Below are 14954 nucleotides of genomic sequence, written 5' to 3'. Positions count from 1 at the left end.
TAAATGTACAACTTATGTCTTTCCATTTTTGACAATAAAGACTATCATCAAATGATGGATGGGATACTTTAATGAATAAAAATGGTACTTCTGTCTCTGGGCTCTAGGGAGTATTATTTTGTGGTAGCCCCGACATGGGAGAAGAGCTGTTTCTGCTTAGTGCCCTTGTCTACAGTAGCCCACTGAGTTTCTCGCTGGATCTTCTCAGTAGGTCGCGTTCCCGATCCGGTGATAGTTTCTACGAAGCACTGCTTTTGCTATAGCCAGTGTTAGCAACACCTGGTTAAAGCTCCGAGAGCTTATCTACACGCTAGGGTAACGCTGATATAGCTTCTCAAGGCTATCAGCATAGGTAGAAAAAAAAAGGCTAGAGAGTTTTTAAAAATTCGTTGCAATGGTGGTACAACGTGTTGTAAGCGGCACACGGGTAGATTCTATCAATCTACCGAAAATTAATGTTCTTCTAGATATGTAAATGAATTTTTTTATTTACAATTTGGTATTTGCACGACAACTTTTGTGTTGCACTGTATTAAAGTTTAATTTATTATTCGAATTTATCATTACATAAATATGAACAAATAATAAAAACACAGAAGTGCGTCATTTAAAAAAAGTGCTATTATCACATCGACTTTCATAAAAAACAAATAATACTATTAGAACATTTGAATGTCTAATACAAATATTAAGCACCTAACTACACTTTAGTTGCTAAAGATGTGCTGACAGGCACACAATCGTAGCTAGTATTCATCGGACCACACATGATGATGTGAATGACCTGATGACAGGAGATCGAAATGTCAAATTTATTGCAGTTTCTCGTGCCTATGAACGCATTTTGTAACTATTTTTATATAGATACTCGTTTTTATGTCACGTGATTCCATGAAAAAATAGCTTCGTTTTTTTTATTTTTTTTATTGTATTGGAGTAGAGCATCAGGAGGATACCCCCTAGGACTTATTCCATACCCCAACCGGTATTCTGAAGCTTCTCACTTATGTTTTTTTTTATAGCTTAGATGGGTGGACGAGCTCACAGCCCACCTGGTGTTAAGTGGTTACTGGAGCCCATAGACATCTATAACGTAAATGCGCCACCCACCTTCAGATATAAGTTCGAAGGTCTCAAGTATAGTTACAACGGCTGCCCCACCCTTCAAACCAAAACGCATTACTGCTTCACGGCAGAATTTTTTTTTAACTTGTCTGCGGATTTTAACTACGGAATGGTCAAATCCCTCGATACGAGTGCACTGGACATCTTATTCTTTAGGCTGCGACGACTTCACTATGAATTAGGGACAGGGTATAACGTAGGTATTCAGAATTAAAGCACTTTTGTAATATTTTTTCAATTATTTAATTCCCTCTATCATTCTTGCTTTTTTTTTTACGATTATCCTTAAATTATCTTAAGTCTATTTACAATTGGTATAAATTAGAGTAGTTAAAGTATATTTTACATCGTATCGCTACTATTGTACAGTACTTTTTCAACAAAGACTGACCGAATTTTTGAAACTGAACCCAGAGACGTAAATTAAAAAAAAAAACAAAGTAAAATGATTAAAAAAACACGAATGATGTTAACAATACAATAAAAAAAAAACGTATGAGTCCGTTAAATGATTGCAAAATAAACGTAACTGATCATGAACATAATTAACAAAGAATGAAAAAATCACAAAAAAAAAACTCAACACTAGGTACCGTGTAGAGATAATGATTTAAGATAACTAATGCCGCCATAGCGCCTTCACTATTCAAACAACAATAAATTAAGTTTATTTATTTATTTATCCATTTATTTAATTAAATACATGGCACTGACCGCTTACTGTTACCATTCTAGGTACCTGGTGATGTGTAGGTTACAATGTATACAATGATTTGCAACAGAATAATAATTTCGAACGTTGAATCGCCGATTAATCAACAACGTTTATATAAATTAAGAAAAAAAACCAAAAACATTAATATTTAATTTAAAAAAAATTATATAAACCTAAGATGATGGAAGCAACTGTAACGTTGTGAAAACAAAAGAACTAAGTATCACTTCTGCGCGCAACAACATAATGGCAATCGAGTATAATCGCTAAATAACATCGGTGGAGATCATAATTACACGACATAACTATATATAAATTACAAAATATACATAGGTAATTTACCTAATACTAGAACGACAACTTCAATGCAATATACCCATTTATATTGATGTGAAATTGTAAGGATCGCGTCGCGCTCGCGAGACCAGCGATGATGTGACGCAGGAGCCGACAGAGGGCTCCACGTGGACGGGGGGCGGCCCCTTCGCACTACCGCCGGGGGACGCGAGCCGCGGCGGTTCTCAACCATCGTTCGAGCTTCCACTTAATAAATAGAGAGGAGCAGTCGCGGGCCAGCCGCTCTGGCGCTCCATCGCGGGAGACCAGGGTCATTGTTAACAGTTCAATAAAAGGTTTATGTTTTGTAATCATCGAATAAATTAAATATCTCCCGTCAAGGTGAAAACACGAAAAGTACCCTGGTTGACCCTAATTCATAAATACAGCCCGTTCGTTTGTATCTTCACGTGGCTTGTCGGGGCGGGTCGTGGCGTGGCGTGGCGGGGCGTCACTAGAGACAGTCGGGCACGAGGCGGTCGAGCGCGGCGGCGGCGCGCGGCGGCAGCTCGTTGCGGGGGTCCCGCGCCAGCCAGGGGTGTCGCAGCACCGCCGCCGCGCTCAGCCGCTCGCCCGCCTCCCGACGGAGCAACGACCTGATCAGGCACTTGCCGCGCGACGACAAACACTCCGGCACCACGAAGAAGCCCCGCGATATCTTCGCGAACAGCGACGCGTGCTCGGAGTCGTTGAACGGATACCTGTAACGGACGAGTTTACGTTAGTTATGTTGAGAAGTATTTATTAGTTGTGTGATCGATTTAAACAAGGACAGTATCGGATATCATCGAGCGCATATAAGAGAACACTTCATACTATTATAAGTCTTCAATTTTTTTAGAAAATTGTGATAACTTCGCATAAATAGGGCGATATCTACTAGACTGCCTACTAGAATAAAGGCAATATTCGTCTTTCGAGTGCGAAACTTATAATGGATTAACTTAATTAAAAGGGCGGTCGTTAAAAAAAGATCCCCCAATTATCTTCCGCGTTTAAAAAACGATGAGATGTACGGAAAATGCTTATCTTTTACAAAAAGGAAACAACATTAACGTCGAGATTCCGGTGTCTCGCTTCGATTCGGCCCTTATCTATTTCTCTGATCACTCATGGAAGGCACATGTGCGAAAACAAAAAACCCAGGTAAGACGTAGGAACCCTTCCGGCGACAGGTGATGCCGCCGATTGGGGCCGAATCCGGACTTTCGAATGTAAATTACGGGTGCGAGTCAGAAAAAAGCAGAAAACAAAGGATCGCGAGCGGCAGGTGCGGGCGGGGTCGGCAACGTCTTCGCCACATGACCGCGGCAGGTGCGGCGAAGATTTCACGAGCCTCATTTATATGTGTGTTATATAATTGTGAGCCGTTGGCGCGTAACGGCCGACAGGTGATCCACCCCCCCGCCGACGTCGCCAACGGTCGCCGCGACCCTTCGCTTTGTGATCTCGAAAAACGGTAAGTCCCACGCTCGGCAGGTGAAGACGCCCACCCTGCACCCTTAATTATGCACGTTGGATTACACTAACCCACATATTGGTAGAGTAGGGAAATTAAATTATGCAACCTGTCTCGCTGGTGTTGGAAGGGGCGAATTCTGTTTCATAGGACACTACGCTATGATTGGTAAGATATGGATGCGTACCTTCCGACGAGCATGGTGTAGAGTATGACGCCGAGCGACCACATATCGGCGGCCTTGCCCGAATACGTTCTGTGCGCTTTGAGGATCTCGGGCGACACGTAGGCGGGACACCCTCGCTTATCTTGAAGTAAATCTTCCTCCGGATCGTCGAGGACGACCGCGTCTTCTAATGATTCTAATTTTAGAGTCGTCCTGTAACAAAAAGAAAGACAAATTAGTGTTTTTGCAGGCATTTTTTTAAATTAACAACAACATCCTGTTTCCCTGAATTCCTCATGTATAAATTAATCTGGACTTAGGAGCGTGCGTTTAAGCCGACTCTATTAAGAGTTTCATTCGGATTTTCAATCAATCGTCATCCTTAATAGTTTTTAAAGGGTGCTTGTGATTATGACATTAGGTGTTAACTAGCTTTCAAGCACGAACATTAAGATACCGCTTCACCAAAAAGGCTCTCGGGTGCATTGCGATTTTATTATGTTTACTCAAAGCAACAAAGTGCCGAGCGCGTTGCAAAACGTTATCTGCATTTGTCGCATGCGGTGTGTATGCAACAATAATGTCATGTAAATAATTACAGAACGAAACGTAAAGCTGCATCGTGATGCAATTGGTTTTTGTTTCATCATGGTGCGGGCTTTGGGCGCACCGTGCGCGACCTCGTGTTCCACAGTATGGCCGCATCGTTACGAAATTTATTTAATGCACGCTTCGAAACTGTACCACCAGCCCTGTCTTGTAACCTAACGTGATCTAAGAAAACATCGGCTACCGTTGCAGACCATGAACTACGGTGTATTGTAAGAGCAAAGAAAACCAAAAATGTTTATGTTTCTGGCTATGAATGAAAACACCGCTGAATGGACGGGTTCCGGTGACTAAAAAAAAATATAACGCTCGATATTTTTAGATCGGTCCGTGTCTTCGGGAGGTGGACGTTCTGCGTTCACAGGTGCTTCAAGTTTATTATGAGACCTAAGATAGATGTTATGAAACATGACGTGTGTGTAATGTGAGTTTCAATGCGTCCGTTTCAAAACTGAAAGCAATATTACAGGTTTCAAACAAATACTTACAACACCTACTCGTTGCGGCCTCTGCTGTTTGACAAACGGCTGTGAGTGCACGCAATAATTGACGAAGCCAAGTGCAAAGACTCCAAAACGAATTAATACGTTTATTAATTGAAATGCAATTTCGAAAAGGGCACATGTTGCATATTTTGTCAAATACGTTATTTCATGTACATGTAGTTTTGAGGCTTACCTACACCCATTTTATAATAATTCCAGTAATTTTCAATTGCTAATTAACACTAAAATATATCTCAAAAGATAATATTTTAAATTTTACACCGCTTTAGAAAATAATCAGGTTTTTTCATTTCCTGAACATTTTACATTTTCAGAGATGTGCCCTTTTCGAAATTGCATATTCAGTTACAAGATAAACAACGATAAATATATTTTACGTCGCGTCGTGACAATATGGAGCGGCTGGCTACTGCTAAAGGTTACTCTCGTTAAGACTGTCGCAACGACTTGTTAGTTATCCGACGAGAAATTTCATGCGAACGCTTTCGATACTGTTTGGAGCTTTCGATTTGTAACGCAACGACGCCGTTCGCGACTGGGCACGTGCTTCGACCGCCCACTGATCGCTTTGTGCCGCAATTAGGATTTAAATGCGAGATTTTTATGATGAATCAAAGGTCGCCATTGTCCTGGGAGCCAAGATTTTTCGTAATTAACAGTGAACGGTACCCGGCCGGTGCGTCGTCCTCGTGCCCATTTAGGTCTCGCCGCCGCGTAACTGATCCTAATTAAATCCCTACAACGACAAGGCTAAGTGCGATGCCTGCAGTTGCAATCGATTCTAATTTCGCAACGTGTAAATAAGTTATACAGTGTCGTAATTCGGTCGGAAGGTTGGCCGGATTTCCGAGCGTGTTCCGAGCGGTGGCCTCCAAGGATTCTCGGCGGTGTCTCGGACGCGAGCCACGGTTCTGGCGAAAGGACAACCGACTAATTTACGCAATGCCGCATTACGCGTGAACAGTGTGCGCTTAGTGCGAGTTTTTTAACGTTCCCGATAGCGTAAAAGTTAAATTAATTTTGTATCCAGTCGGAACAGCGCCCCTAGCGGCAAACATATGCAAACGATCCCGTTCCGTACAAATATAAGCTAACTTTTACGCTATCGAGAACGTACAAAAAAACTCGCACTAAGCACACAGGGCTCCGATTCGAGGTTCGTTTCGTCTCGATAACTCACACGCCGCGTTGGCGTTCACTCTAAGGATAAGTCTTATATCGAATTCGATCGTGAGCTCATGACGTACCAGAAATTTTAACAGTCTCTATTACTAAACTGACTCACGTTCGCAGCTTCGCAACTCGTGTTAACGAAATATTTTGACGAAATTACACGTTTCTAAGTGTGTAACGTGCGCTATAACATTTCTTGGTCAAGTTTGAATCGAGATGCTATTACAATAGTTATAATAGCGGAGAACGTTAAATCAAAATCGATTTTATTAGACATATAATGTTATTGTTTGTTAATTCGAGACATCGACCGGTAGTATCGGTCTTAGTGTGGGAGAATCGCCCACAATTAGCGGGATGCGGCCTAATTGTTTCGCAATCGCCGTCATTGCTCAACTCAACCCTGACAATTTCGTAACAAACAATGGCGGTCGCAGCGCAGATGCACCACACATGCATGCACTTCCTGCTCGACTTTATATCGGCGCGTGACGTAAATTCTTGTGCAATAGCGAGGGAAGTCTTCGCAGCGCGGATCACATACGAACCGATCTGATGTGTCAGTTCGAACGCGAATTGCGAAAGGCCGTATTTTAATAGCTATGTCAACAATGTACAATTGAATGTTTGCTGTGATATTGGTCGTTCTCGAACTCCATGGTGCGGCGGTGCGTTAGTCATAGGTTTTGTAAGCCGCATTGTAGGGACGCGTGTGATGTCGCAAGCGCACTGCTCGGTTGCCACACAACAGAGATGCCGCCGGGATACGTTGGGAAACCATCCCGACCATGTCCAATTATATGTCTGTTCGGATGGCGCAACGCCGCTCTAATATATTAAAAACGTACATTATTGTTCATAAACATGTACTCAGAGTTTTTTTTTTTGTAAATAACAAAAACTCGTCAAGGTTTTTATTTATTTATTAACGTAACATTAAAATTTTGTGCTACGTTATCGCGGAAACATATATGTTTTATACAAATAAATTGCTTTTGGATTTACGTACTTAATGCCTATAGTTAGCTAGACTGTGGCACAGTTCACTTTATCAGCGCCGCGCGATAAAGCAATTCGAGCCCAGTTTTGAAACTAGCGCCTGGGCTGCTTGCGAAAACGCTAATATGAGGCATCGATTGCGAAATTTATTTTAGTTTTAATTTCGAACACAATCGAACTTATTGCGGTGTGACGCGGCGTGCGCCTGTGACATTTGCGGCATCACGCCGATGAAGTAAGGATATCGAGTAGCGCAACCCGACTGCGGGCCGTATTTGGAAGGCGGGCGACGTCCGCACACCGGCGGCTGTGTGTCACAACGCCGTGGATTATGAGTCGCGTTGCGATATGGCGTGTTGCAAGTTCGGGCGGCGGTCCAAGCGCCGCCGAAATAATCCTGTGTTGCAACGCACAGACTGCGGAACGGGCGCCACTCCAGAGTCCGTTGCGCAAATCGCCTTCGGGCCGTGCATCGCGTCTACGTATTGCAGTCGATGGCGCGCATTGACGTTCACGAATCGTGCCCTACCGTTCGATGACCCGCGATCGAAATGCGTGAATTGCGCAATCGAAGAAAGCAAAAACCATCCGAAATCACGCTGAATTCCGATTCGAGTTGCAATTACACAGTTACGTGCGAACGCGGTAAATCTGACGAGCGGTCGACTTTCTAACGGCGGGGTCGGTGTACGCGGCCGTGTGTCGCAATAATTTCTCCGAGCGTCGCGAACGAAGAAAGCGCGATCCCGGAGGCGTTTTGCAATCGCACGCCGCTGACACTGACGCGGCAGATGGAGATGCCGGTAGAAAGCGTTCGTCGACCCGCGACACCAATCGGCCCGACCGCAATACGCCACTTACAGCAGATGCGTTAACGAGATTCCTGGATTCTCTTGAGACCGCAAAGGCACGAGTCATTACGGTAGTGTTCTGCGTGTGATTGGGCAAGTGGGCCTAGGCTTGCGCAAGCGCCGATAACCGTGTCGCATGTCACACTCGTGAAACACTTCCGTTCGTTGACTCCTTCCCGATATAAATGCGTTGTCCGTTTCGAAATACTTTCGCCGCCCGACATAACGCACGTGTGTTGCCACCGAGCCGTGTAAGACCACCCGTTCCAAACCTACCCTTCATCTTCACCGGCAAATTATTGGAAAATCTGCAGTAAATGTTGAAGTTCCGCCTCATGTCATAGCAGTTGCGTTAAACGTTATCTCATTCGTTACAAATTTTGTAAACATTTTTTTTCCTGTTAACACAACAATAAAGTTATGACCGTTGATTTTTTTTTTTGTTGTTGTAAAAGATTGCACCAGGATTCGTAACGCGACCGGCTCACCGGCATGTTTTCGTATTCACTTTCATAATTACGTTACGTTTCAGACCGACTTTCCAGAGTTTAGAAATAGCGAGTAAAAAGCTGGAGCTCCCACATCGGGGGGACGGGTAATCGCACATCACAGGCGTTACGGCACACCGTTGCGTATGGCAAAAAGTGCGATCATTACGCGACGCTCTCGCGATTGGTTGCAAACAGAACTCTTTAAATGACGACAGCGTGATTTAGTTCGCTCTTATGTAATCACGTACTGAGCTACGGCGGGCAGGGTTTATCGGGCGCATTGTGTGCAGCACCTGGCGACAGGTGTGCGGGAGCTTGTTTTGCAGACGCGACGTCGTTCGAAAAGAGCAGCTGATTTGTCGCCCAGCAGATGCGGTCTAGATCGGTCGAGAAATAAAGAGAATCAACATCCGCCACTCCCGCACAGTTTCCGCCGCCGCATACGCTCGACCGGAATAATCCACGTTTGTTTCGTTCTGCAAATGCTTGGCCCTTTTTTCTGTGCGGAAGTGCAAAGAGGGCGAGATGAATACGCTGGCTTTGTTTGAATATTTAAAGCTTCATAATTGGATTTCCTCCAACGGGATGATTGTCGTAAGGGAATGCAATAAGCGAATGTAAGTAGAACGACGATTAATCACGAAAGCTGGGCCGGTCGGTCGGTCGGATCGACGCAAGAGCTTGCGATATGTAGCTAGTTGAGTATTGCAAACCGCAGGCAAAGCAATAGCGGGCCGCATTACCGAAACGGTTGGTAAACAGTATTGAATCTTGCGAACCGATGACGCAAATATATGGAAAACAGTAATGAGACAAAGCTTTGTTTTACAGCTGATTTATATGCGCGCTGACGGGCCAAGGTATCCGAAATGACTGTGGTAATCCTTACGGCGTTTTGTAATGCCGTACGAAGGATTTGCAAAAGCGATTTGCAAATACGCCGCAGTGCATTACCGAGCGCCCCTCGTGCTCCATTTCATAATGAGATTTGCACAATTCTCGGTACTTAGATTCGCTTCATGGCCATATATTACGATTAGTTTTCATTTAACAGAACCAATGTTGTTAATCCTAGAAATAAATACATATTACTTTCTCGTGGGATCTTCTCAATGGGTCGCGATTCCGATCCGGTAGTAGATTCAGCGAAGCCCTGCTCTTGTTAGGATTAGTGTTAGCAATTCCTTCAGAGACCGTGAGCTGACTAACGGTTCGCGCGAAGTTGGAATACCAGGCTACCAACGATTAGGTAGGGACAACAAAAAAAACAAAGATATAACATCGTCGATTTGTCAACGTTTTAAACAGACAATAAGCACAATGCGCTCATACGTAAGTACAAAAGGCAGGAAAGAATGACGCGGGACAGTTTCGAGAACTCAGAATAAATGATGTTGCGATTTAGACTTACGAAATGCATTTTGCTCCGTGATTGCGCGAACGCGTGGGACGACAAAATGGGATTAATCATGTTTACGTTTCGGCTAAACTGTACCTAATGCTGATTCAGCCTTATTCTTAAAAGAAAATTTTCGCAAAAAACTTGCCAAATTTGGCAATACGTTCCGGAGATAACTATTAATGTCCTGATAAATATTTTGAATAAGCCGTAGAGCGCAGACGACAGGTAACAAGTGTTTATCGCAAAAAAAAAAAAACTGTATCAATATTTTATTTCTTATCTTATCAATGGAAAGAAGACCTGAAAAACATTCACGGTTTGTTTGTTTGAATTTTTAAGCAAATATTTTGTAACACGAAAATGAAGCTTCATATTATGGCTTGGGATCTTGCGAAAATATTCGATTTGTTAACGAACTCGCCAATATTCACATTTATACAGAACTTGTTCATTAATCACCGTATATTGTTGAGTAAGTTCTCGTATTAAAACTTGGACTTTTTAGGAAACTTAGAAACATAACATGAGACGCTAAAATTTGTTTGATTATATTGCATCGGATTATTTTTATTACTATAATACATAATATAATGGAAAGAAACAAAACAAAAAAAAATTTTAATTTGTTTACATACTATTAAATGCGATAACACAGAAAATTATAATTAGCCGATACTAAGTTATAATGCACTTCAGACTTGTATACGTGTGTACTTATATACTACGAATGATTTAATCGATAAAAAAAACGATATAGTGAAATAGCCTGTATTCTTTTAGCGAACAATAAAACCCTAACAATATGTTTAGGCTCTCAGCGTAAGTACACTTGCGTATCGCGATCATTATCGGTACACAATCGTTAGAGGAAGGAACGAAGCTGGGGTCCGTGCGATCCATTGACGTTTTACCTAGGTATGCACGATCGAAGCGATAAGACACGTATGCTGTTCACTGCGCGCTCATAAAGCAGAATTATATTCGATGACGTCACGATACATTGGCTCGTCAGCGGACACTCCGAAAGCCTGTGCCTCATTTAGGTAAACGTAATATTTTATGACATTGGAGAAAGTTGACAGCTGTCACTAGTCGCACTAGTAAGTAGCAAGGGGACCGCCTTACGAGATTCCCGCATCGCAAAAACACGCTGTAAAACGTGTTTCGAACGTAAACAGAACGAGGAAAACGTAAGTTATGCGAATAGTGTATTTTCGAAGTTTGTAAATAAACATTGTAATAAAAAAAAACAAAAATATCGGCGAGTCCTGAACTCGTTTGTACCGTTGCTTCCCTGAAACGGCTCCGAATGAGTCGAACGCAAACGAGTTCCGATCGGTATCGATTACACGGAGAAATTTACAATTTCACGTGCGCACGAATCGCCCACCGCGGCTCACGTAGTTCACGTATCGATATCAAATCGTTGTAATTGTTGCTAATCGATATCGTAAAAGTTCAGAGGCCTTTCGAATGAAGAATTTCAACCACCGTACGATTGTGTGAATCGTGAACGTGGATCGCATACGGTCCGAGCGATCGCGGTTGATAAACAAACGGGCTTCTAAGATTCGCGGACGTTGCCCTTTGTGCTTTCATCGCGCGAGGATTACACAGTCTAGATGTATGGATGGGTTGGTTACGCGAACCCACCGCTTCCAGGCTCCGCTATGTGGGACACGAAACAGTGGTGCTTTCACATCGGTTCGTATACCGTTCGGCAAAATGTTTCTAGGTCGATGAAAGTATCGTCGCTACGACGAGTGAACGCGGCAGCCACATACCAAGCCATGATGCATCAGACACCAATATTTTCTATCTGTTCATTGGCTTAACGGCTGTCAATCGTAAAGCATGCTTGCTTCGCGACTTAAATTCTCAAAGACGCTCGACTTTAGAGATGTGGAAATGTTTGGTCGATTATGCCCGACAAATGTTCTAGAACATAGTTAGATAGAGTATGTGATAAATGTAAAAATAAATGAGCTCTCAATGTTGCGAGATGACGAGGCACGTAGTAGGTGGTAATACTGTATACAACATATTAATTTTTTTGTTTGCGTTTTGACTGTGATACGATGAGATCATTAAAGGATCAATGTTCGCTGCCACAAATACCGAAGCAGTGAACAACATACCTACTCAGGAGTGCGGGTCGGCGAGGCCGTTAACCTCGCGGTGTTTTTTTTTTTGTTTTCTCTCAATAAACGAAATAACGCAATTTGGAAAGTGCGGAAATGGTATTTTCTAAACCGAATCACACGGCCAGTTATTATATCACTTTCAGGCTATCTCGTTCACGGATGCAACCAGGGGGGGAGAGGTCAGTGAACTTGCGAAACTCACCTGCCGCAGACGAGGGGAGCGCAATTAATTTTAGTGACGTAACCGAAAGAAAGCACGGAAACTGTTGAAATTAATGAATCGATATCCATCCGATCAGAAATTACAATTAGATTTTGAAATTGGAATCCGGCTCATTCTAAATTCGAATGGATGGAAGTCGGCTTGCACAACAACGGCGACGCAGCGGAAGAGAGTGCGGTCCAAACAGCACATTGCGGTGATGCAATAAAGAAAGTGCGGAACTGAAGTAGGTTTTCTAACGCGGTGAACGTACTCGGCCATTAGCATTGTATCATTCACGCTCGCAGGCTTTGATGGAGAGGCTCGGCGGACGATGACCTCAACGGTGTCAGAGGGGGCGTGCCCGTTTTTAGCGATGATCATGATACAATTTGCATCTGGTATCGTAAAGCGAGCTAAACTATGCCATGACATCAGTGGGGATGCGTTACACAGCGGTCCGGCGACGTTACATCAAACTGTTGCTGTATTGGAGAATGCAATGGGGTTAGGTAATGAGTGTTGTCACACTTGTTTGTTGCAATTACTTATTTTTACGTAATTCGTGTAGTCAAAGTAAATGTTAATAAATTTTTTTTAATTTGTGCACATAATAGTTCACAATTTAAAAACGAGTTTTTGGAGGGTACTCGTCGAATAACTCAACTTTATACAGTTAATGTTTTTTTTTATTGACACTGAAATTAAATTTGATTCGCTTAAAAAAACGTATGAATAAATTAAATTAACAAAAAGAAAAAAAAACTCGCTAATATAGATATATCAGGTTGGGTGAGTGCGGCTGCGGCACGCGGGGCTTCGCGTTGACAATGAATGGCAAAGCACCGTTGTACTTGACCCAGTATTCCGACCGTCACGACCGGCCGGTGCAATGTTGACGTTCGATTGATGGCATGCATGAGACTCTGACTGCCCCAACAATAATCACTTCTCACGTTAAAACGCTGCGTAATCATTATATTTCGTGCATAATAAAATTAGCCGGCCAGATGAACAGCGATGGTTTTGATAACTCCGACATTGACGCACTGACCTAGTTGGCTGAGCTCGGTCGATTTCTTTGCGCCAACCGAATAATGTATTAGTGTTCGGTTTACCGCCCTATCGGATTCCGTGGATCGTTATGATCTCACTCCCGAAATTCGATCGATGCGTTCATTTATAGTTCACCAATTGAATCGTTCATTAGTTCATTAGTCAAACACAAAACCACGACGAATTATTTTATCTGTACACGTTTAGGGCGCACCGCCCGTAGGTACGAGTTGATGTTGAAATGCATACAAAGTATCTCGCAAGCGTTTTCCGATACACATTTGTTAGCTGCTAGATGTTGGAGTATAATATTTGTGTCATTGCGCAAGGTCACACCTGCGGTACCACACCGGTCGTGTAGTACCGGATAGCTTTCGGACTGTATTTTTATTCTCATTTTAAATATCATTATGTATTTTTACAAAAAAAAAAGCGTAATCGAATTGTAAACAAGAAATGTTTAGTTAAAGCGGCTGCAGCGCTTGAGGCAGCGGCGACCGGCGGCCGACAAGCGCACTCGTAATCATCCAAGTGGGTTAAGGTTCTACCAAGGATTTATTGCGGCAAGTCTCCGCTCCGAAACGCCGAGCGTTGGTTACTATGAGCTAACTGCACGCCCGGTTCCGCTGCATTTATCCATTAACAAACTTTTGTAATTCGAACGTTTTAATATATTCGCTGCGCCATGTAGAGTTTAAAGCGTCTCCCTTTAAACTCTGGATTGGTGTGATTTTTTGCGTTCTTCACGATGACCATTGCATTCACTGTCAGTGACAGGTAAGATGGGCGGACAAAGCCGGCGACATCTTTTGTTTAATTAGTGCGACACAAACAAATGTAACTTGATCAGTAGGGGTGTCCCTTTGTGATCCGTCAGGCCCCAGAGAGTGCTGCGTGCGCATTCGCCGAAAACAAACGGGTAAATAGTTTCAAAACGATCCAGATGTATTTCAAAAGCGGTAACACACAAACTGTTTAGCAATTGCACGGTCGAATATTACGAAACTCGTATCGTATCGCAGCGTCCGGACCACTCGATTAATTGTTCCTATCCTATAGCGTTCGATTCTTTTGTTTTACGATACACATACGCTGTATGTAGCTGCTGAGCTCTTGAAAGTCCCCGTGAACGTTGTTTTGTTTACATCAATCGTGATTTGCATATCGATTTTCTTAACGATTATTCGAATTTTTTTTAAACAATCGTAATTATCGTTCGAGTGGTCTGACAACTTTTGGCAATATATCGTTGCTTATTTAAAACTTTGACCTCGGATTATTGGACTATTTGAATAGTGTCATGAAAACGCGGCATTCATTTATGACCGTTTTAAAAATGTGCGTTGGTGGATGTTATATTTTGCGGTGTCACGGTGTCGAATGAGCAATGTGTCCTTCCGATCCACTAACGGCGCTTTTAGGTACCTCAAGCACCGGTCATCGTTCTCGTCGAACCCGTCGCTTGCGACGAACGGCTCGGCGAGTAAACTAACCCACAGACACAGCCCACTGAGTTTCTCACCGGATCTTCTCAGTGGGTCGCGTTTCCGATCCGGCGGTAGATTCTGCGAAGCACTGCTCTTGCCAGGGTCAGTGTAAGCAATTTTGCCAATTTGAGCCCCGTGAGCTACTCGTCCGGTAACGCTGATATAACCTCTCAAGGCTATCAGTAAAGGTAGGCAAAAAAAAAGCCATATGATGGATGCGAGCACCATATGAG

The 14954-nt window shown here is 43.1% G+C and overlaps 1 protein-coding gene across 3 annotated transcripts in view; it reads right to left on the bottom strand.

The window, feature by feature from the left end:
* Positions 1 to 1344: 1344 nt before the first annotated feature.
* The window catches only part of LOC101739790 (tribbles homolog 2), a 34647-nt gene continuing 21037 nt past the window's right edge, over positions 1345 to 14954 (bottom strand). For 2 of the 3 annotated variants that reach the window (XM_004929133.5, XM_062668089.1), the window contains exons 4-5: positions 3823 to 4014; positions 1345 to 2877 (exon numbers count right to left, since the gene is read on the bottom strand). In XM_004929133.5, coding sequence (XP_004929190.1) covers positions 2631 to 2877; positions 3823 to 4014 — 439 coding nt within the window. In that variant the 3' untranslated portion in view covers positions 1345 to 2630. The remainder of the gene's footprint in view (positions 2878 to 3822; positions 4015 to 14954) is intronic. The other variant, XM_062668090.1, reaches the window with a different exon arrangement.

Source organism: Bombyx mori, chromosome 4 (assembly GCF_030269925.1).
Source record: "Bombyx mori chromosome 4, ASM3026992v2".
NCBI lineage: Eukaryota > Metazoa > Arthropoda > Insecta > Lepidoptera > Bombycidae > Bombyx > Bombyx mori.
The sequence above is the reverse complement of the archived record's forward strand: the minus strand, read 5'-3'. Positions and strand labels throughout refer to the sequence as shown.